This window comes from Diabrotica virgifera, chromosome 7 (assembly GCF_917563875.1).
Source record: "Diabrotica virgifera virgifera chromosome 7, PGI_DIABVI_V3a".
Taxonomy (NCBI): domain Eukaryota; kingdom Metazoa; phylum Arthropoda; class Insecta; order Coleoptera; family Chrysomelidae; genus Diabrotica; species Diabrotica virgifera.
In genome coordinates, this window is record NC_065449.1 from 14,394,818 (window position 1) to 14,420,291 (window position 25,474).

The window sequence follows — 25,474 nt, forward strand, 5'->3', positions numbered from 1 at the left end:
GGAGCCTAGAGGGAGTGCGTTTGAGTTGATGCGCGCACGGTACCTTGCCGGTGATCTGCTGAGAGGCCCATCGTTACAACTGGACGAAAGGAAAGAAATGGGAAAATGCTGAGTTAAAATCAAAGCACTAACAAGAACAGGAGTTCGCTAGAGACACTTCGTGGACGCAGTATATTCCTCTTAGGAATCTTGGGACTATATAAACAAGTACTAAATTACAAACTGAAATTAAAAAGAAGTATAGTACAGACAAGAAGTATAAGACTGATAATACAGGGAAAGATAAGAGGCGGAAGGAGTATAGGAAGAAGGAGAGTGTCATGGTTAAAGAATTTAAGGAACTGGTTTAGATGCAGTTCTATAGAACTCTTTAGAGCAGCGGTGGATAGAGTAAAGTTAGTGATGATGATATCCAACCTCCAATTAGGAGACGGCACTTGAAGAAGAAGAATAGTACAGACCATGAAAATATGGATTATCATTTTTTTACTGTTATGGCTATATTTTGGGGACAAAGCTTTTAAGCAAACAAAAGAAGTATTTCTCATAGAAGTTTACTTTTTATTTCGAGTTTGTCGTTATATCAGTTTTATCAGTTTTTCTGGTACAAAACTAGTCGGCTCAATTCCTCATCCGGCGAATTAAATAGATATATACCACTCAATTACAAAGGATTGCAGTAACTAAACAATAATAATTTGCATTTGAATGCCGGTGCCGGCGCCGCGCGTCGAAGTTCGCCGCCAACAAAACAAAACAAAATGTTCTAGAGTAAAGTAAAAAGCAATTAATTCGTTTTTGTGGCCTGAAATGGATTCAATAACATGTGGACGTAACATAGGTCGGATGGGTTTTGTAAAAAACGATGTGATGAATGCGCCAGTGGCGTAACCTCATTAAATAATCATCTCTACACGTTTTTTGTTGCTTTTTTTTGCAGTCTATTTTGACGCAAAATGTCCATTATCAAAGTTTATCCTTACGCGGTTTCGTTAATGGCATGTTTTTACCTTGCAACACTCATTCACCTACACGTATTTTCCATGTCTTCATTTTCAGTCAGTTGTCGTTCACATTAGATATCGTATCTAAGGATTTTTTATTTTGGGATTGAACTTGACTGGTCCTTGTTTAGGATTTTTCAACGTCTTCAGAGTTTGGGTTGAATTGAATTAGTTGTACAAAGCAAGAATCTATTTTTCATTGGCTATAACTCTGGTTCTACGAGATCAAGAGACCTAGCGCATACACCATTTTTTTACTTTTTTATAGGCTAAATTTTAGCTAAGAACGTTTCTTTCGACAAAATACTTACTTTTTGAGTTATTTGCGAAAAACCGTCTAAAAATGTGGTTATTTTGTTGAAAAATGAACATATTCACTCGCAACTCGTAACTCGAAAAGTGTTGACTTGGCGAAAAAGCTCTATAGAACAAAAGTTACTTAAAATTAGTCAGTTTACCCATTTCCGGACTTATTTTGGACATATATTTTTTCACCCCCAATGGGGGTGAAACTCACCCCCAGGGCAAAAGCACACATCGGCACAATATCACTTTTTTTCTTTGATATGCAAGCTATACGTATGCCAAATTTCATGTCAATCCAAGCGGTTCTTTGAAATTTAGAGCAAAAACCGTGAAATAATGTACTAATAGCCTTTTATCTTTTTCTACACTTCAAAGTTGCTGGAGAATCTCAACCACTTTGTATATTTTTGCAGCATTTTTCAGCTCTACAAACATCAGATAAATTTTTATACGGCTTTCTACTTTTTTTTGGGAGTTCTTGTAGTATAAATGTGTTATCAAACCTGGAGTATAGACTGTGAAGCAGCCTCTGTTCGTAAAACTTCTTCACGTGCCACTCCTAGCGGAGATTAGAAATCATCATGACCACTGCGACTTTGTTAGCAGCGCGCCTAAAAAGTTCAATCGAACTACACCCGAACCATTCTCATAGATTGCGAAGCCACGATATTTTTCTTCTTCCCACACTTCCTTTGCCCTGTATGATATTTCTTAAAAGTTCGTACTTTTCTGCGCTCATAATGTGCCCTAAATATTCCATCTTTCTAGTTTTTATCTCATTTATAATTTCGCATCTTTTGTCTAAAGTTTGTGGTACTTGCGTGTTAGTGACGCGGTCCATCCATGATATTTTGAGAATGCGCCTATAGCACCACGGTTTCACCCCTATTCAGCGGTCCCCGTAAGCGCGGTCCCCGATTGAGCGGTCTCAATACAGCGGTCCTCGTTTCAGCGGTACCCCGATTCAGCGGTACCCCGATTCAGCGGAGCCCGATTCAGCGGTCCCCATAAACGCAGTCCCCAATAGAGCGGTCTCAATAAGAAAATATTAATATGACAATGATAAGTAATTAGTTTTATTGTAGGATATTATTTTAACCTATTCTTGTTTGAAAATATACAGGTAATATCTAAGTATCTGGTATATACCCCAGTTAATAGGGAAAAAAATCATCGATTTCACGTAAAAATGTTCTACAGGGTTTTCAAAGTTTTAAACGGTAGATGAGGGATAACTGATGATAATTCCGTGAAGACGTACAGCTGATTTTGCTTTTTTTTAAACAATTGTAAAGAATGAAAAAAGCAGTTTTTTGACTATAAAACGTTTCTTGTACATTTTAGAGAAAAATGTTTCAAATAAATGTAAATCTTAAAAAGTTCTTTAATTTGGTGGTAAGCATATTGTAATATATGAACAATTGACCGAGATAATTGCAAAAAACCTTCATTTTTGCAGTAAATTATAAATATTAATAACTTTATTTTTTGCACAATGACGTAAAATTTAATGACTTTAAATTATGTCTATTAATGAGTTATTTAAGTGTGCTAAATTTCAACCAGATCGACCAAATAGTTTATAAGTTATTCAATTTGTTTATCCCAGAGAGCAATTGTTTATACAACTGTTCTTGCCCTACAGTGACTCTGTGAGATATTTAGCAGATCGCAGTCGATTATTTGAGACTTTCATTTTAAGACGTATTAAAAAAATTTTAACATTTTATTGAAATTGTTATTAAAAAAACTGTTTGAAAAAGACCTGACTTTTTAGCTTATAAACAAGTAGAATAACTTAGATATTTTTTATTTCCGTGCTTGCATGTAGGCTCAATGAAAAGCTGATGAAAAAATGCATATAAAAAAAGAAAAAATAATTTTATATGTTCATTTTTTATTGTTAAAACTACTGTCCCCAAGAGGGTCCTGTTTTTACTCATTTTCCTGAACGATGCCTCTCAAACGGCATGCTGCAGAACCAAACGCCGCTGAAACGTGTCGGTGGAATCGAGAACCTCTGAAACGGGGACTGTTAAAATGGGGTCTTTCCAGCACCACATCTCGAATACTTCGATGTTTTTTATGGTCGACTGTCTTAGTGTTCAAGCCTCAACTCCATATAACAGGGTGGAAAAGACATAACACCGCAGCATTCGTATTCATAACTTTATGTTGATATCACGATTGCAAAAGAGTTTGCGCATTCTATTAAAAACTGATCTAGCAATGTATATTCTGCATTTAATCTCTTTTGTTTGATCAGTATCGTCTGTGATCCAAGCACCTAGATATTTATTACAGGACACACTCTCAATCGCTGTATTGTCTATTACAAGATTAGCTCTGATGTTCTTTGATATCGCGATTACCATAAAATTAGTTTTTTTCAAATTAATTTTTAAGCCGTAACTGTTACAGTACATATATATTGAGACATTGAACGAGATGTTGTAGTTCTACTAGCGTTCCCGATAGGAGCACCGTATCGTTCAGCATACCTTATATTGTTGATCGTCCCTCCATTTATTATCAGACCAACATCTTCTTCCGCGAGTGCTTGTTGACAGATGGCTTTACTATACAGATTAAATAAAAGTGGCGATAAGACACATCCTTGTCAAATTCCTCGACGGATTTGAATTTCTTCTGTTAGCCTACCCTCAACCTTCACATTTGTTGTTTGATGTTTCTCTACTTTGTCAAAGGCCTTTTCGAAATCAATAAAAGAGATGTAAATTTCTATAAAACTGTCCCTTTAATTGCTCAACGTTGTTTTATATTTTTTTTTATTTTAATTCCAAAAAAACCAAAAGTAAATGAAATAAGGAAACAGTTTTTTCCACCTACCTCTATCGAAAGTATACTTTTCCTGACCTGATTGTAGGGAGCAAAGTCGTACTTTTCTTCCCTAGGGAGGGAAAGTACTTTTACTCCCTAGGGAGGAAAAGTAAAAGTGACGTCATGGTATGTCATTGATGAAATAACTTATTGACGCCCTATACAATATTCTATTATCAATTACGAAAGTATCTATACATTTTAACGTTTATTTATAGAGCACCCTGTATTTTGCAGAATGGTAAAAACAGTAAATTGTTATTTTGATTTAACAATGTTTACATTAATAATTTGACTTATATTTGACAGTTGACAGTTATACTGTACCTACTTGTTAGTTTTAGCGCTCTAATAAATTTTGTCAGTTAGTTACATAAATAAATTATTTAAAAATAAAAAAATTACTTGATATTTGAGGAAGGTGGAAAAATCATATGTATAACATGGGAGTAAAGTGCCTTTTCCTCCCTCGAATGATTACTGCCCTCCGCTACCCGTCGGGCAGTAAACTTCATTCTAGAGAGGAAAAGTAGAACTTTCCTCCCTTGTTACACAAATAGCTATTATAAGAACAATATGCCCAATAAATATTAGAAAATGATAATGAAATGTTCATAAATGAATTGACGGCGCAATGAACATAGTAGATATGGGCCATTCCACGAACATACGCCTCTTTTGGATTATTCGACAACGAATATTTTACTGTGCGACATAAGAAGTACGAAAGTAAATGGCGCTAATAATTATTCCAATAAACAACAATGTAATTTGCAATTTACTTTCGTTCTTCTTATTTTGCACAATAAAATATTCGTTGTCGAAGTAATCCAAAACAGGCGTATGTTCGTGGAATAGGGTATACGAAACATAAAAACATTTGAACAGAAGAGTTTATTTTTGTAGAGTTTGCTTGGACTATACTCCGTGTTCTAAAATCAAAAATGTCAAAACAAAAAATAGCAGCTCTAGTAACGGCTATGAACCACTCATGATGCACAAGAGTGAAACCTGCGGGCGACCTGGTCGATATGCTCATCAACTGTTTTAGCCACATTGACATAGTACACTCCGATCAACAAAATGACAACAGAGGGAATCCTAAAATTGGTTTGGATTAAACGCAAAGCACTGGATTATCGGACTCCACCAGTTTTATCTTTTGGAAATGTGTTGTCTAACCGTCCTGACGGAAATATTTTACAAAAACGAAACGGGACGTTCGGTTTATCACAACAAATTGTTTTTCGAACTATGCAAAATACGCTTCGAACGCGAAATTATTTATCGCATATAGATTTTAGTCAAATATACATTTTGTTTGGATCAGTTTGAAAAGATTATGGAAGTAACTTCTTCTTCTTCTTCTTCCTACTTTATAAACAGGCTCATGCTTGTTTTACTTCGGTTTTTAGCCTCAATTGACGTTTTCTGACCATCTTTTTCTCGGTTGTCCCAATGATCTACTTCCATTTGGCGATTTGTCTCTTACTATTAATTCGTACCATTCTATTTTCTGTCATTCTTTCTATGTGTTGATTCTATTATATTTCTCTTCTTCTTCTTTTGCCCTTTAATTCGTCCAATTTCAATAATAATTTTGAACATAGGCTTCCCCCAGTTTCCTTCATTCGCTTCTGTTTAGTGATTTCTGTTTCCAGTGCGTTCCTCCTATCTTTTTAATGTCGTCTCCCCATTTTTAGGCCTATTTGTTCGGATTCATTTGCTAGTTCGGTTAGCATGGTTTGTAGTTCTTCAAAACTTGATGCTATGACTACTACATCGTCTGTATAGTTAGGTGGTTTAGTTTCTTTCCATTTATGTTTATTCCCATGTTTGTCCATTCCATTGTTTTGAAAACATCTTCCAGTGCTAATGTAAATAGTTTAGGAGAAATAACATCTCCCTGTCGCACTCCTCTGTTAGTTGGTATGAGTTTTGTGGTTTCTTCCAATCGTACTGTCATTGTTGCTTTCTTATATATATTATGTATTAGCATTCTGTATTTGGAATCTATTCTACAGTTGTTTATAGCTTTTTCTATTGCCCACATTTCCACGCTGCCAAATGCTTTTTCGTCGTCAACGAACGCTAAGTGCAGCTGCAGATCTATTTTTCTATTTAATATTTAATATTACAGGATAAAATTAAAAATGAGTATATTAGGGGAAATCTAGGTTTGGCACCAATTGATGCCAATATGAGAGAGCATAGGTTGAGATGGTTTGGTCATGTTCAACGTAGAGACTCTAATCACCCAATACGAAGAATTGCTGAAGTGCAGATTTCTGGAAGGAGTAGGAGAGAAGACCAAAAGAAGACGTGGGGGGGACGATTAGGCAGGACATGTTGGTAAAGGGGATTAATATTGATATGACTCAAGATAGAATTGTATGGAGAAATGCAATTAGGGAAGCCGACCCCGCATAGGGATAAGGCAAAGAGAATGATGATGATTTAATATTACAGGAATTGAATGCGATAGTAATATAACAGACGAAAGCAACAAGAGGAGAAAAGGAGATCAAAAGGAAGAGACTTTCAGCAAAAGTCAAAAAATAGGCAGATCTCCTATCTCCTACCAATAAAGGGAGAAGATGAAGAAAAACGTAAAAAAAATATAAAAATTATGGCAGTGGTGAGAAAAAAACTCGAAGAACAGTCAAAAGAGCTCGGCGAAATTCGTTGACATCAAAAAGAATATAGATAATAAATAAGCGAATTAAAACAAAAGAATGTAACGTTAAGAGAAGAAGTTTTTAAATAGACAAAGGCATAAAAATACAGTTATACAGGGCACCAAACATAAGTGAATGGAGAAAAACTGTTTACCAGATCCTTCAAAGTAGTTAAAAATTTTGTAAATACTTAAATGTGAGTTTTGTTTAAAATAATTGTAAGTAATTAATCTTATTATTGTGTTTTATAAAAATGACCTACTTCTTAACGATCTGTTGTCTGTATCAATAAATCGAAATACATATAACAAATATATAGTTTTAGAACATTTTTTGTTTTGTTTCAGATATGCCTCAGTTTGGTTTAAGTAGTACAAACTCCCATTGGGGCTACAGTACGGCGGGTGCATACTCCTCCTACTTTACACCAGGAGCCTTAGGTTCCTGTGCTGCACCAACGTCTCAGTTCAACACTCCTGCCCTTGGTTTTTCTGGAAGTACACCCGATCAGTCGTCCACACAAGATGCCTTTACCACAAGTTCTGCAGTTAGTTCATGTGAGTATATTAATATTTTTGTTCTGTTAGTACTGTGTAGAACTTGAATCTACTAGGGTCATTCGTGAAATAAGATTGCCTACTTATCTGAAATAATGCGACGTACTGGGAGAAATCTGGCAACGCTGCCTTACACATCAACTCGCCATCTCTCTTACCACTTACATCAGTTGCACCTCGCTGCTCAGTGTCGTCTTAGCAGCCCTCGAAGATGGGGGTCCCGGTCGCTGTTACCGCCAACGTAAAATGGATTTCACCTATTGACATTCATTGTCAGTTAATCGAAGTTTATGGGTAAAAGTGCATATATGTTTAACATGTTCACAATTGGTGTAGCAGAAGGAGTTCAGCTTCATCGTGAATTTTCATTCGGCTTTCACTGAATTCTCTACCCCATTTGCGAACATGCTAAACAGATAAAACAACAAGGTTTTAGGTCGGGAAGACTTTTAGTTTTTATTTTAGAAAATTTTAGTTTTATTTTAACCGATTTTTCCATAATATTTGCTAAATTTGAAGTAAACGCGCCACAGAAGAGTTTCAAAATTTAAACTGTATCAAAGTTACTCTTTTGTGGAGCGTTTACTTCAAATTTAGCAAATATAATGGAAAAATCGTTTGAAATAAAACTAAAATTTTATTTTGCATCAAAATGAAAATACATTTTCGGGCCACGTAATATTCATATCAGATCTTTTGTAGCTGGAATATTGTATGCGCCACTCATTTTTACGGCGTTTAGGGGTTTTTATTCTTGTTATAATTGACAATGTATATGCATTGTAAATTCAAAATCGTGATTTCCAAAGTTTATACCTACATTGAAAATTATGATTCGGGAGTGCTCCTATGGTTTGTTTTTTAACCAAAAGGAGTGATTCAAATTTACCGCGCTGTATTGCTTGTTTGTAATTGGTCCAACCGCAGGCAAGTTTACTCCACTGTTATAAAATTTTGACACTAATGACATTTATCAAATTTTGACACTAGTGACATTTCATAGGTTAATTAAGTTATATCGGCGATTTTTCTGTTTTCTGTGATATTCCTTTAATTTTTAGATTGTTTGTCTGCTTTTATATAAAAAGCAGTTGTTTTTGGAACTCTTTAGCGACGTATTAATTTAATATAATATTTATGGATTACCGTCGAGGGCCGACATGATCAACCAAAAAAGAAGATGTATTTGGTTATTATTCTAGTGACTTTCTTGGGTGTGAGTATGTCTTTTTAGTTTACTCCTCCTGGTTAAAAAAATAAACTATAGTAGCATGTAACGTGTGTTGGTTTGTTTATTTCTACTGCATCTTGATTGTAACATTAGTATAGCTTAATCCAAATACCTTGCACATTATACGTTCCATTTATCAACCTTTTCTCTATGCTGAATTTTTTTCGATAGGGTTGTCTGGTGATTCGTGTCTTTTTTATTTTTTGGAATAAATTTTTTTCCATGCCATGGAAAATACTTAGGAGGCTGGATTACCAAAGACCGAAATCCGTAATCAGAAATTCGATCAAGAATAGAGCAATCAAGAGCAGCCTTTTTGAAGATGAGGACATTTCTGAGTAACCAAAGACTCAATCTGAAAATCCGATATCGGATGTTAACATGTTATATCCACTCTATTCTTCTTTATGGTGCCGAAACGGGGATTGTTAATGTTGACTTCATGAGAAAGTTGGAAGCTTTTGAGATGTGGCTTTTTAGAAAAATTTTGAAAATATCATGGACCGATCATATTAGGGGTCAGTGTTCAGGGGCCACTACCATCGGTTGACATATACTCTGGGCTAATTAGCAAAATACAAGGAAAAGTTATTTACCAGCAATTTTATTGCTGGAATCGAATCTTATTATTGTATGTATTAATAATATAGATATGCAAAGTCCGCAGATAGTGTGCTACTTTTTTATAAACAAAATGGCGCCCGAAAATCGTGTTTTTTTCAATTTTTGCTCTATAACTCCAAAGATTTTAACTTTAGACCAAAAACACTCAAATAAATTTCACCGCAATTAAATTCTGCATAGACACGTGTTTTTTCAGATTTACTCCGACGAAAACTTTCCCCGGAAAAAGCGGGTTTTTCCAACAAAATCTTTAATTTTCAACTAAACTTTTAGATAACTAGTTGTTAATCAATAATTAAATAACTTGGTAACGAAAAAGTCCTTTTCGTATATATTATAATTCCGGAAATCTATGGAAATTGAATGAACAGTTTAGCAACAATTAAAATGTTAATTAAAAATTTACGGTCGCTACAATAACGACAATAATTATATTATATATTTTTTTCATAAAAAGACACTATATCTATCTAATGTACTTTACAGAATTGAAATTGGACTATTTAAGCGGCCTCAGGAATATTTTAAAATTATAAACAATTTTTAGGTTTATATACAAATAGAATATCTCGGGAAATATTAAACTAAATTAAATTGTAAAAACGATATTCGAAAGACAGCGGCAGGACGCTTCTTCTAAAAGAAAAAAAGTTTAATTATGACGAGTGGTTCCTGAGATACAACCGGTCAAAGTTGACCAGAATTTACGGCAAAGATATAAACAATAGGATCATAATTTTTAAACCATCACCTTTTTATTTTTGTCCTCTTTCTCCACACCAATTTTCATATCTTTAAAGTCCTCATAACATATATTATTATAATCAAAACTATCGATAATACGTGTGAAAATTGCCAAAAATAGCAAAATTCCAATCAAAAATTAGGTTGGAGAAAATGTAACCCTCGAAGTTCAAAATCGGTATACGTTAACAAAATGCATTTTCTCGGCTTCCCATGGAGCAATTTCCTTCATTCTTTTTTTGTTCCCTAATAACTCGAGTAGAGACATCGAACTAACGCATTATTAAATGTCAAACTTGCTTTTGTTTTGTTATAATAGATTAATTTATTTATAAGAACAGAAAATTACATATTTTTTTCAGTTGTAGGCTTTTTTTTAGATAAACTTACTACAAGTGTACCTTTTAAAGTTAAAAACATAAATATTCTCATTTGAAAGCTGTATAATTATTTAAACAATTTTTATTTGAACAAATTAAAATATTGTGTTATAATAAATAAATAAATTTTTTTATATTTATTATTAATAAAAATTATAAATTTATTTATTAATAATAAAGCAAGTTTGACATTCAATAATACGTTCGTTCGATGGCTCTACTCGAGTTACTTGGGAACAAAAAAAGAATGAAGGAAATTGCTCCATGGGAAGCCGAGAAAATGCATTTTTTTTAACGTATACCGATTTTGAACTTTGAGGGCTACATTTTCTCCAACCTAATTTTTGATTGGAATTTTGCTATTTTTGGCAATATCGATAGTTTTTATTATAATAATATATGTTATGAGGAAATTGGTGTGGAGAAAGAGGACAAAAATAAAAAGGTGATGGTTTGACAACTATGATCCTATTGTTTATATCTTTGCCGTAAATTTCGGTCAACTTTGACCGGTTGTATCTCAGGAATCACTCATTATAATTAAACGTTTTTTATTCTAAAAGAAGCATCCTGCTGCTGTCTTTCGAATACCGTTTTCACGATTTAATTTAGTTTAATATTTCCCGATATATTCTATTTGTTTTTAAGCCAAAAAATTGCTTAAAATTTTAAAATATTCCTGAGGCCGCTTAAATAGTCCAATTTCAATTCTGTAAAGTACATTAGATAGGTATGGTATCTTTTTATGAAAAAATTATAGTTATTCTTATGCATCATAATTATTGTCGTTATTATAGTGACCGTAAATTTTTAATTAACATTTCAATTGTTCCTAAACTGTTTATTCAATTTCCATCGGCTTATGGAATTTTAATACATACGAAAAGGGCTTTTATTTTACCAAGTTATTTAATTATTGATTAACAAGTACTTATCTAAAAGTTTAGTTGAAGATTAAAGTTTTTGTTGGAAAAACCCGTTCGTCGAAGTAAATCGGAAAAAACACGTCTCTATGCAGAATTTAATTGTGGTGAATTTTTGTTTGGGTGTTTTTGGTCTAAAGTTAAAATCTTTGGAGTTATAGAGCAAAAATTGAAAAAAACACGATTTTCGGGCGCCATTTTGTTTATAAAAAAAGTAGCACACTATCTGCGGACTTTGCATATCTATATTATTAATATATAGAATCATAAGATTCGATTTCGGCAATAAAATTGCTGGTAAATAACTTTTCCCAAAAATGGCCTATTCTCCGATAATCAACTCAGACTAATATGTTTCTTTTTTAGGGTTCAGAATCGACTGTGGTGTACTCTGAAGCGAACTAAATCTGACTGTCTACTAAGCAAAATAATAATCAATTATTTACTGCTGGACGCATTAGCAACATCTATTTAAATAAAACGGAAAATTCTCTTTTATGTTGGATTGGAATGCAGAATTCTTGGTCATAGTCTATTGTCTGAGCTTTTTACAATTTATAAAGCAAACACACCGATAAATAGCGACACGGGAGAATCTATAATTTGCATTGATCATCTGTCCGCTGCTTATATAAGATAAAAAACAGAATTATGCATCCTTAGTACTCAAATATGAGTAAAATAAAAAAAAGGAAATAAATCTTTAGATTTAATTCGATTCAGGGGCCACCATCATCGGTTGACATATGTTTCTTCTTTTTACAGTCTTCAGAACCCCCTATAATCTGACTGTCTACTACACAGGCCACTCTGACGACTCTAAAAACAAGAAACATATGTCCACCGATGGTGGTGTATCCACGATATTTGAGTACTAAAGATGCATAAATATGTTGTATTTTTATCTAGATAAGTGGACAGGTGATGAATGCAAATTGTAAATTCCCCCATTACCACTATTTATTGGTATGTTTGTTTTATAAATTGTAAAAAGCTCATACAATGGATTGTTACCAAGCATTCTGCATTCCGATCTAAAAGAGAATTTTCTCTTTTCTCTTCTGTTTGTTTTTTGTTCTCTTGTTTAAAAACAGAAATGTTGAAAATCGACTAATAAAACGAAGAAGAAGTATGGGGAAATCCCATGAATAGATAAAGCAAAATTTGAAGAACAGAAAACGTAGAACAAAAAACAACTTTTATAATCAATAAAAAACCACTTATTGTTTCTGATAAATTTGTATTAATTAATAGTTATTTATGATATAAGTGTTAAAAGTACACGTTTAAGGCACGCATGTGAAAGCTTGCAGAATGAGCGATAGCGAGTTCTGCAATTCACATGAGTGCCTTAAAAATGTACTTTTTAACATGCATTTCATACAATATTTTTTCTACAAACATAATTACAGAACAATATCTACAAAAACTTTTACTTGAACCTGACTGACATTCCATTTTTATATTTTTTTGACATTACATCAAAATTGTCTATACGCTGTGAGCTCGTACGTAGAGGGGATATTTACAAATTCACGAGCGCCAGTAGTGGCAAGTCTGTAAACGTTTACCGGAAATTTGACATAAATGTCAAAGTGATTAATTTAAAATTAAAATTAAAAACATTAATTTTAAAAAATATTAGTTGGTCAAAGCTGTGGTATATAATTTTACCTTAAATATATTTACGTTTTAAATACTGAATTTAAGTTTTTTTAATGTTCCGTAATTTGTAATTATATTAATCTTAGCGCCATCTACACGATAATTGTGAACGTATCCGAAGTAAGAAATTCATGTTTTATCAATAGAACGTCAAAATGATTAGCAAAATCTTAAAAAAATCTATTACAATTTAATTACTTTTTTGTGTTGTAAATATTAAGCGATAACAATTAAATAATAAATTTAAAAATTACCGGTGAAAGTTGAATTAGTAATCCGCCAGGAGCGACACCAGCGAAGCTCAGAGCGTATACGGTCAGTACGAACTGCAGTGCCGTAAAAATATTTTAAAGCACTAGTGCCTTAAAGTAGCATTCTTAACGCTCGTATGGAGTGCTAAAAATTGCATTTTTAACACGGTTGTAGAAAATAGTTATTTATGATGTAAGTGTTAAAAGTACAATTTTAAGGCACGCATGTGAAAGTTTGCAGAATGAGCGAAGCGAATTCTGCAATTCACATGAGTGCCTTAAAAATATATTAATTATTTATATGGGAAATAAGTAAAATAAATAAAACATCAGCAAAGAGGAAATGAAGGCTTTAAAAACTTTAAGAAATGATGACTCCATAACAATCCTACCAGCGGATAAAGGCAATGCAACTGTAATAATGAATAAAATACAATATGAGGACAAAATTACAGATCTAATTACAAATGGACCTTATAGCAAATTAACGAAGGATCCAACGAAGACACTGGAAAACAAAATATATAGAGCTTTATTCAAATTTAAAAATAATCTAACATACTATCAAAGAAAATTAATGACACCTCACTACAGTAAGACACCACATTTTTATGGAGTGACGAAAATTCATAAAGCGAACATACCACTTAGACCCATTTGTAGTACCATCAATTCTCCTTGTAGTGAACTATCAAAATTCTTATTAAACATTCTAAAACCATTTGCTAATAATGATGACACTTTTATAAAAAATACAAAACATTTTTTAAACAAATTATCAACTATTGAATTTAATCCAAATAATATTTTAGTAAGTTTTGACATAAACAGTTTATTTACAAATGTACCATTAGATAAAACTTTAAACATAATCAAAACGAAATTAGAGAATGATAATACATTGGCAACTAGGACAAGACTAAATGTATCAGCTATAATGGAGTTATTGACATTATGTACCCATAATACCTATTTTCAACTAAACAATGAATTCTATAAACAAAATTTTGGTCTAGCAATGGGCTCTTCTTTATCTCCATTATTGGCTAATATATTTATGGAGGATTTCGAAACTAATATTATTTCTAAACAAAATTTAAAACCCACAGTATGGTGGAGATATGTAGATGATGTGTTTTCAATATGGCCTCATGGATCAGAATTGTTGGATACATTCCTGAATATTATAAACGATCAAGAAGAGACAATAAAATTTACAATGGAAAAGGAATACAATAACAGCCTACCTTTCCTCGATGTTTTGATCTCAAAGAAGGATATTGGATATGAGACTCAAGTGTATAGAAAACCAACACACACCAACAGATATCTCAATTACAAGTCAAATCACAACATCAACGTTAAAAAGGGAATCATTAAATCCTTATATGATAGAGCCAAAATTACTTGTTCTAACGAAAATTCCTTTTTAGCAGAAAAACAATTGTTAACATCTGTTTTATTAAAAAATGATTATCCTTTATCGTTTATAAATAAGGAATTGTCAAGATTGGATCGAATGGAACAAAACAACTTAGAACGGGATCCTACAACATTCACCAGAAATAATACGAGGAAAATATCAATACCATATATAAAAGGACTATCCGAGAAACTTAAAACAATAGGAAATAAATTCAACATTTCAACAACATTCAAAACAACAAACACATTGAGATCTATTCTATCTAAAACTAAACCTAACAATGATCAAGAAAGAACAAAAAATTGCATTTATAAAATACCTTGTGAATGCGAACAATTTTATTTAGGTGAGACATCAAGACCATTAGACGTTAGAATAAGTGAACATCAATCTTATATTAAAAATAGAGAATTTGAGAGATCTCAAATATGTCAACACGCATGGGATAATGAACATAGAGTTCAGTGGAGAGATTCAAGTATAGTCCTGAAAGAATCAGATAGTAAAAAGAGAAAAATCAAAGAAGCGGCTCTAATTATGCTAAATGAAACCAATTGTGTCGCAAATTCCTCGGTAGAATGCAGTAGGATGTGGTTACCCATACTGAAAGAGGAAGTCAATAGAAAGAAAATACCAAGATTAGTAAGTCAATAATATCGAGCTAGTACATATTTTATATTTTAGTATTACTTATATATCTAGTATTATTAATAATATTTATAATTTAAACATGTTACAAGTCAGAATTTGGTATTATTTTTTGAGAGTAAATTAATGTAAGACCAAATACTTACGATGTCGGGATAGTATCACAGGGTTTTTTCCTGGTTTTCCCTTGTGATTTACTATGAAGTCTCTAACGCGAGAATTTTACTGTCGTTGCATTTGGTTGTCTTTTTAAAGACATATCACATGCTATAATTTTTTATGACGGATATTCTTGAGTTGGGGTTAATTTCATGTAATCGAATGAACTATCTTTCAGTAAGTCGTCCCAGGAACGCAACTCATAAATATTGGCAATATCATTTTAAAGTCTTCTACTTTAAAATGTATAATATATGTCTGAATTGCCAATATAAATGAGTGAGATTAAATAAATTATTAGAAGAATTTTTTTGCTTAGCAACAACACTTTAGTTTATTTTAGTAATATTTTGTATTTTGACAACGGCACCCGATTTGGGCGTCGAAACGTTAATAAAATTATTTTTTTCATTTTAATTGTGGCTTATTTCCCATATAAATAATTAATCATAAAAATGCCACAAGGAAATAGCTTCAGAACAACATTAAAAATATATCATACAATATTTTTTCTACAAACGTCTTATATATCAACAATTATAATTTATTCATTCTGAATTACAGGACAATAACTACAAAAACTTTTACTTGAACTGACATTCCATTTTTATATTTTTCTTTACATTACAACAAAACTGCCTATATTGTCAATACGTAAATCATAACAACTATAGAATAACATCTACTTTTATTGTTGTATATTCTAACAAATTTTAATAGTCTTTTTCTACAAATGTGTTAAAAATGCAATAATACAGTTTAAACTACATTTAAAAAAAACCTTCTAAAAAACCTTTTTCAAATTGCGCAAGTTGTACTGTTAATATTAATGTTAATAAATGAAATATAAAAAATATTTTGATGTTTGTTTTCAAAATTTGACATTTCAATTTTAACTGCAGTGCCTTAAAACTTTAAAGCACCCAGTGCCTTATAGTCCATCGAAATGTTACATTTAGGGTTGCATTTCTTAGAGGAGTCAATTTTATTTTTTTAATGAGTAGGGGGGTTCAGTAGAAGCTTAAGTTCAAGTTTTTGGGGTCGTCACCCTTGTCCCCCGACCGCCATATTGGAAAAAGGGGTGCAAAAGGATTTCGCACTGTATCTCCTAAAATAGCCATCCTGCAGAAAATTTAATTACACATAAAATGTAGCAAATTAAATTTTCTATAATTTTATATTTATTACTTTTTATCGTCAAGGGACCAACAAAAAAGTTATAAACAAAAATAATAGAAAATTTTGTAAGAAATTTCCTTTTGTAGGTTATAACTTTTTTTCCGTTGATTTCACAATAAAATAACAACATAGAGATTTTGTAGAGGATTTTTCAGAGTGAACAATTTTCACTATAAAGTTGTTTAATTTTATTTATTATCTAGGTTTTACAGCGCTCCAAACTTGACCAAATTCTCGAATTCTCATATAGGAATACAATAAAAACAATATTTTTCTATCTATATATTAGGCGAGCGCCATCAACCGTTATGCCGACCACGAAAATCAAATTTAAGGTGAATGACCAATTTTGGTCTATTTTTATGTTTTCGAGGTCGCTGAATCCGAATATGAAGTTAATTTTTATCTAGAGTTGGTGAAACATCAACAGGAACAGGTTCAAAAATCAAATTTTATACAAAAATGCCAAAAATCAATTTTGATGATTTTTCAAATTTACCTCGCTGTATCTTTGGTCGCTGTAAATATTTCCTTTTGAAAATTTTACTGTGTCATGTCTGAAGTATGTAGATAACAATGAAATTTGTCCAAAATGTTTAAACACATTAAAAAAAAGTTGTTAATATTTAAACATTTTGTCATCATACTTCGTTAGTTTAATGTTTACTTAAAAAAGTTGAGTGACAAACTTTTTAGTTTATAATTTTAACCAACACAACAATAAAATATAATTCATGAAGAAGTTTCTTGGAAAATTTTAAGTCAAAATATACAATAGGAAAAAGTCATGTTACTTCAAAGACAAGCGGCACACCTCAAAAAACGCTTATATCTCGAGATCCTGACCACGGTATGGTGAATGGCTAATTTTGATCATGCTTTATGATTTTGATATCAATAGTCGTTTTTTGCTCTTCTTAAGAATTTTGCATTTTGCGGTTGCGTCATTCTTCTTCTGAACCGGCGAATTTGTCCTCAAACAACTTCTTGGTCCTTTTCTATATATGCTTAGGGTTATAAGTTTTATAGTGGGGAGAAAGGTCAAAAATAGATCAATAATAGCATAGGAATGTTAAAATCATAATAAATTGTATAAATAAAAAATATATATAGATAAAAAAAGTAAGCCAAACTTTTATTTTTATTGTATCCATATGAGCATTCGAGAATCTGGTCAAGTTTGGAGCGCCGTAAAACCTATATAAATTATGTAAATAAATGGAATTAAACAACTTTATAGTGGAAATTGTTCGCTGAAAAACCCTCTACAAAATTGCTATAATGTTATTTTATTTTAAAATGAACTGAAAAAAAGTTATAACCTCCAAAAAGAAACTTGTTAAAAATTTTTTACATATTTTTGTTTATATCTTTTTTGTTGCTCACTTGACGATAAAAAGTAATAGAAATAAAATTATAGAAAATTTCATTTGCTACATTTTATGTTTAATTATATTTTCCGTAGGGTTGGTAATTTACGAGATATAGCGCGAAACCTCTTTGCACCCCATTTCCAAGATGGCGGCCGGGGGACAAGGGTGGCGACTCCAAAAACTTGAGCTGAAGCTTCTACTGATCCCACCTACACATTAAAGAAATAAAACTGACTCCTCTAACAAATGCAAGGTATGGCTTAAAAAATGTAACATTTTAATGGGCTATTAAAGTAACATTTTTAACGCTCCTATGGAGTGCTAAAAGTTGCATTTTAAACACGTTTGTAGAAAACATATATTATTTATAACTATAACTCTAATCAAATCAAAATATCTATTTACACTTCACATATTTTAAGATAAAGGGGGTTCTGAAATTTTTGGATATACAAATTTAAAAGTTTGTTTTTGGGGTTTCTCAACAGCTGTCGATGGAAACTTAATCGAAGTCAAAATCGAACTCAATGCGGGATACTTGTTGTCCTCTTGTTGCTCTTTGCATATTTCTTCCACTTCCGTCACCATAACCACAACATTTTAAAATACAACCAATTAACAAGCCGCCCAGAACCACTATCACAACGAAAAATATCGATTCTTTACCTGATAGTGACTTACTACAATTATACCACTTGCAATCCTCATTGGTCACGGAATCCATATTGAACTGGAAAATCTAAATTGCATGAAATAAATCTTATATGCATGAACTTACGTGAAAATGATAACGTTTATTTAGTTTTTCATTACAAAACTTGTCGATTCGACTCGAAAAAAAAATGAGCAATACAACTCTCCATTCACATAGCTATGTTTTATTAGTCATTTTCGATTTTTTAATTTATTAATATGCATTTTTGCTAAATTTATTTATTTGTTTCAGTAATACCAGAAGCTTCAACAACAGATCTAGACCAGCATCTTGGTTTAGTGTCAGCACAAAACCACACCAATCACTCACACTCTTCGTCACATACATCTTCCCTTCTCGTACCTCGATATTCGAGTAACCATACTGACTTCACCTTATCAGGTCCTAGATCTTTATCAGACAACTCGAGTGCAGCCGAAAGTCCCGTCCAAGATGATCTTCTGAATACCCAAAGTACTCTAGGAGTGAACCACGTAAACAACAGTTCCAACTTCCTGCACCAAAACATGTCGCAGAGCTCGTACTCTACTAGTAATTGTAATAACTCTATCTATCCCGTTTTACCTGGTTTATTGTACTCGCAGTTATATTCAGCGGCCAATCAGTCCCATAACTTTCACTCTTTACACACGCACACAACCCACGCCCAACACAACGACCTCCAAAGCGTGATGGACCATCTGTCAACCAGTAACCAGCGGCAAATGGTTAACGGTACTACCGATTTGCTTCTCAGCAACAACGGGACATGCGCAGCTGCCGCGGCGCGACAAGATGATGGCCACAACAGGGGTTTGAGCAGCAATGGTTCACAGAGAGGTCCTGGACAAAACGGAGATGCCGTTGTATGGAGACCCTATTAGTTATGTTGTAGTAAATATGTTTTCTTGAAAGACTGAATTTTTAGACTGTTGATCATTTGGATAATGTCAATATTCACATAGAATAGAAGCTTGGTGTGGGTCTACATTATTGCTGCATTAAAGAAGAAATCTTTAAATTACAAACTCATTCTGGCTCTAAAGTTGCTTCATGATCATCCAGCCTTCTGCATCCAAAGTTGAACATAGGCCCTTCCCTAATTTCTTCCAGTTTTGTCGATCTTGGGCTTTCTGCAACCAATTCCCAGCAATCTTTTGACGTCGTCTGTCCATCGTGTAGGTGGTCTACCTCTACTTCTTCTGTCTTTTCTTGGTCTCCACACTGTAATTTTTTAGGTCCACCTCCCGTCCTTCATTCTGGCTACATGGCCCACCCAACTCCACTTCAGCCATGCTACTCGCTCTATGACATCTGTGACGCCTGTCCTTCTTCTGATTTCTTCGTTTCTGACCCTGCCTCTGAGAGTCAGTCCAAGTAGTGACCATTCTATTCTTCTTTGGGCCACTCTAAGTTTCGTTGTTGGGGCCTGGGTTAACGATAATGTTTCGGCGCCGTAAGTCATGACTGGAAGCACACATTGGTTGAACGTCTTTCTTTTCAAATAATTTGGCAAGTTGCTCTTGAAGATGTCTGATAGAGCTCCATATGCGGCTCATGCTAAGGTGATCCTTCTCTGTAATTTGGCAGTTTGATTGTCCCTGGCAATTTGGATTTCATGCCCTAAGTATTTATATTTATGGACCAATGCTATTTCGTTGACGTCGACTTTTGGATTTTCGTTTGGTACCAGGTTCGTCATGTATTGTGTAATGCGTAAAGTTGCTTAAGAGTAATTTATTTACTCTAACAACCTTCGATACATTTTTTTGCATTCGTTTGATCATAGTAAGCACTATAGAGATCTATTTTCATATCAATTCAAATATGAAATTTATTTTCTTAATATTTTTCATATTTAAGCAAATTTTTACCTTCGTTGTAAAAAATAGTAAATTATACCTCAATATTGGCTTTTCAGCACTTTGTTTAGAGTCATTTTTATAAAAATAACATAATGAACCTTTCACTTTTCACCTTTCACCGATCTATGTGGTATTATAGTATTACTATTTACATAAGAGAGTCTTTAATATTCAATTCAGCTGGATGCTCTTGTTCAAGGTGTAAATTTATATAAACAAGGGATCATCATAAAACCAAGTGTAAATTCAAAGAGGAGTCAGACAGGGATGCGTGCTCTCGCCACAATTATTCAATGTGTACTCCTCACTAATATTTCAGGAGGCACTATGGGAAAGAATTGAAGGTGTAAGGATTGGAGAAAGCATCATTAATAACATAAGATTTGCAGACAATACCGCACTCGTGGTAGAGAATATAGACGATTTACAAATTCTCCTAGATATCATTAACAAAGAAAGCAAAAAGATGGGACTAACAATGAATATAAATAAAACCAAATTCATGGTGATCTCAAGAAACCCTGTTGACAACATACATCTGACATTGGAGGGTAAACCGAGAGAAAGGGTCGAGAAATAAAAATACCTAGGAGCAATAATTATAAACTCACAATTAGATCAAGATGAGGAGATAAAGGTCAGAATAGAAATAGCTCGAAAAGGATTTATAAAATTCAAGTCAATGTTTACAAATAAGAATTTGAGTATAGACATTAAAATTGAGGTTCGTCGAATGTTATGTTTGGTCGCAACTACTATATGGGGTAGAAGCTTGGACTCTAAAAGCACAATCCGTTGAAAATTGGAGGCATTCGAAATGTGGCTATGTAGGCGTATTCTGAAAATTCCTTGTACTGCAAAAGTCTCAAACGAAGAAGTCAAGAACTCAAGAATTGGACATAGCAGGAAGCTTATGAACACAATTAAAATCAGAAAAACATCGCATCTGGGCCACATACTTCGTAACGATAAATACTCTCTGCTACACGCCATCATGCAAGGAAGAGTAAAGGGAAGAAAAGGCTTGAGAAGAAAGAAGAAATCTTGGCTGAGGAATATCAGAGATTGGACTAACCTCAGTGTTGAACAAATATTTCACGTTGCAAAAGACAGAGAAGCGGTAAAAAAAGTGATCGCCAACCTTCGTAAGAAGACGGCATAAGAAGAAGAAGAAGAAGAAGAAGAAGAAGAAGAAGAAGAATAAAAAGAAGAAAAAGAAGAAGAAGAAGAAGAAGAAGAAGAAGATTATAAAACAGGTAGATCCCTTGTATATGATATTTTACACCTCGAATATAGCACCCTGCTCAGATGAATATTAATGAGCCTCTTAGAAAATTCATAGTGCTACAAGTATTGGGTATATTCCATGTCAAATCACGCAGGCAAAAAATTTTGGATCTCCGATTTGTCTGAAAATTGGTATATAGCTTCTGCGGGACGTAAAAATATGATATTTAAGGTCAAAAAATCTACTTCTTTTTTTCTCAAAATGATATTTTATGCGATTTTACAGTGATTTGGTGTTTATTTAAACAAATTTGCATTTTCTGTCGTAAAGTATCAATGGAAAACATAATATTTTAATAGAACGGACTCAAAAATGTCATTATATGGCATTATAACAAGTTATTTTGAATCAAAACAAGTTTTTGATCAAATTTATATTGTAAAAAACGTTAAAATACATACGTTTTTACATTTTCCTCCATTCCCAAAATACATCATCATAGATTTGGGTAAAAATTTGCCCACAGATAGCCAAAAGATAGGACTTTAAGTGGTTAGAAGGATTTGAATTATATTACAATACCAAAAAAGTTACATGCAGTAATATCAGACTCAAAAGTATATATTAGTCAAGTCGGGATAGCATTTGACCTTGAATGCCAAGTTGCCCAAAATTTTATTTTTATGATCTTTAGGGGAGTCAATAGTAGCCTAAATTTAAAATCACGAATGAATTCCTCCGTTACGTTAGCCGCCATCTTGATTTTAAAGGAGAACTTGTTTTGCTCAATATCTCCGCCATTTTTAACTTTTCAAAATGGTAGGAACTGAAATTGTTCCAAATAAATCGTATTTACAATTATTACAATTTCTTTTTAACAATTTTTGTCGTGAGGTCGATATTTTCGAGTTAATTTTACTTACAGTAGACGCCTATATTTTTGACTATAATATTGCATGTAACTTTTTTGGTATTGTAACATAATTCAAATCCTTCTCACCACTTAAAGTCCTATTAGCCAGGGAGGTAGTGTCAAATTTGACCGGAGCATTTTAGCATGGCTGCTTTCTTTTTATTTAGTTAGGTATTCCAAAGCTTATTAACAAATGATGTGTCAGCTGGCCCAAAACCGGGGATTTTAGACAAGAAAAGGTAAAATATGAAACTTGATGGAAAAACGCTACAACTTATGTCAAATATTTATCTACGTGACTTATAACTCTTAATAGCCTTGCTGACTTCTCTCCTAGCTTTCACTCAGGCAATCCGGGTTCAAATCCTGGCGTTGATTTTTTTTTGTTTTTAAAATTGACATTTTATTTTGAAAAATAATTATTTTTATAATGAGGGCGTTATTCAGCGAAATACTGTATTTATTGTGTTTTGATTGATTTGCACACTTTCGATAGCTATTTTCTATTGGATATATTGCGTTTGAAAGGAATTGGCTGTAACCACTGGATATATTTCATGACAAAGCTATTTAATATTAATTTAACTCAAATTCTAAAAAACAGGGTTTATGGCGTTTTGATTGATCGCTCCTCATACAGACAAACATCCATTTTTATATACCTATTATAGAGAACAGGGAAATATTTAGATTGCTATTAAAAAATGGGGGTTGTTAATAGAAAAGTGAAAAATTAGGGTTGTATGTATCTTTTGGTTCTACATCCTATTACATTAAGAAAAAACAGTTTGTCCAAAAAATAAAAAAAATGTCGGGAGGGGGTGGGGAGGGCAACCCCCTTTTTCACTTGATTGGTCGTACTAACTCAGGAAGCTTCAGGGGTTCATTTACAACAACTTTGCTTATTAAGGTCAATCATAATATTTATGATCAAATGCATAGTTCTATTTCATAAGTTCTATGCATAATTCTATAAAAGACATACAGATTTTTTTATATTGCCTAGTATAAATAATACAAACGTGGTATTATAAAAATAATTATTTTTTAAAATAAAATGTCAATTTTAAAAACAAAAAAAATTTCAACGCCAGGATTTGAACCCGGATTGCCTGAGTGAAAGCTACTAGAGAAGTCAGCAAGGCCATTAAGAGTTGTAAGTCATGTAGATAAATATTTGACATAAGTTGTAGCGTTTTTCCATCAAGTTTCATATTTTACCTTTTCTTGTCTAAAATCCCCGGTTTTGGGCCAGCTGACACATCATTTGTTAATAAGCTTTGGAATACCTAACTAAATAAAAAGAAAGCAGCCATGCTAAAATGCTCCGGTCAAATTTGACACTACCTTCCTGGCTATATGTTTTTTCTATCTGTGGGCAAATTTTCAGCCAAATCTATTATGATGTATTTTGGGAATGGAGAAAAATGTAAAAACGTATTTTAACGTTTTCTACACCATAAAATTTGATCAAAAGCTTGTTTTGAATCAAAGTAACTTGTTATAATGCCATATAATGACATTTTGAGTCCCTTCTATTAAAATATTATGTTTTCCATTGATACTTTACGATAGAAAATGCACATTTGTATAAATAAACACCAAATCACTGTAAAATCGCATAAAATAACATTTTGAGAAAAAAAGAAGAAGATTTTTTGACCTTAAATATCTTATATAAAATAGCTATATACCAATTTTCAGACAAATCGGAGGTCCAAAATTTTTTTTGCTCCAAAATTGAGTGATTTGAAATGGAATGACCCATTGATATTTAATAGATAGCGGTCTGAAAATTCAGTGTTTCCTAAGACACAATTTACAAAAACAATGATTTTTAGGTAAAAACTATTATAAAATTACTAATTTGAGTTTATAGGAGTACCCCACATAGTTGAACAAAAAGTTATACTATTACAGGGAAATAGTTATCAGGTGCATATAAGTGTATCGAGTGCTTAAAAATGATCATCATAACTTCGTCAATAAACTACCTAAATATAACCGTAACTATCATCTTTGGTTTTTCTTGAGTGTTTTCTTCGGCTTATCTTTGTACATCTAGTTTCTCCTTTTGTTTCCATGTATACTGTACAATTTATAATGAATGAACTGTAGTGGATTTATAATTCGCTGTCTGTTTTTATCAAATTATCGTACAGTTTAATCATTTGTCTGTTTTGTTTTATTACTTCCTATAGAACAGTGTAGGGATGTAGGGAAAGTAAAGCTAGGAAGGGAACTGGGTGAGGAGAATGAAAGAAAAGCTTTCTTTGGTGAATTAGAAGACTTACTGAGTGATATTCTATGAGAGATGAAAGTCACAATGGCCAACCTAACATAGAATATGAAGCAATATGGGTGTCCCCGAAAATAGTGCGTTCCTTTAAGGTATGAATATAATACATAATTTTGAAGTAAAATTTAATAAAAAATTTTGGTCTTGGTAAAAGGTATATTATTTTAAAAAGCCCTATAGGGCTACAAACATCGAACAAAACGTTTTCGCTCTAAAAAGAGCATCATCAGTGTTGCCTAAAATAAGTATAACCATATTAATTATCAAAATGTTAAACTTAAAATGATGACCAAGGTAGAAGCAAAGTTTGGTTATACTTACAAGAACATGGTGAGCCAACCAAAAAATACGAAGGTCAAAGCCTTTCAAAAATGGACTAAAAGTCACATCAAAATGCTAACATAGCAAATTCCAAAGGATGGATATAATCCCTAAGGATACGGCCCTAGGATAACATATGACTCCCACACGTTGTAAGTGGGTCAA

The 25,474-nt window shown here is 32.7% G+C and overlaps 1 protein-coding gene across 1 annotated transcript in view; it reads left to right on the top strand.

Moving 5' to 3' along the window:
* LOC126888826 (runt-related transcription factor 2) overlaps positions 1-22,024 on the top strand; it is a 132,748-nt gene extending 110,724 nt beyond the window's left edge. The window contains exons 5-6 of the mRNA XM_050657241.1: positions 7,177-7,386; positions 18,936-22,024. Of these exons, the coding sequence (XP_050513198.1) occupies positions 7,177-7,386; positions 18,936-19,567 (842 nt within the window). The 3' untranslated portion in view covers positions 19,568-22,024. The remainder of the gene's footprint in view (positions 1-7,176; positions 7,387-18,935) is intronic.
* Positions 22,025-25,474: the final 3,450 nt, after the last annotated feature.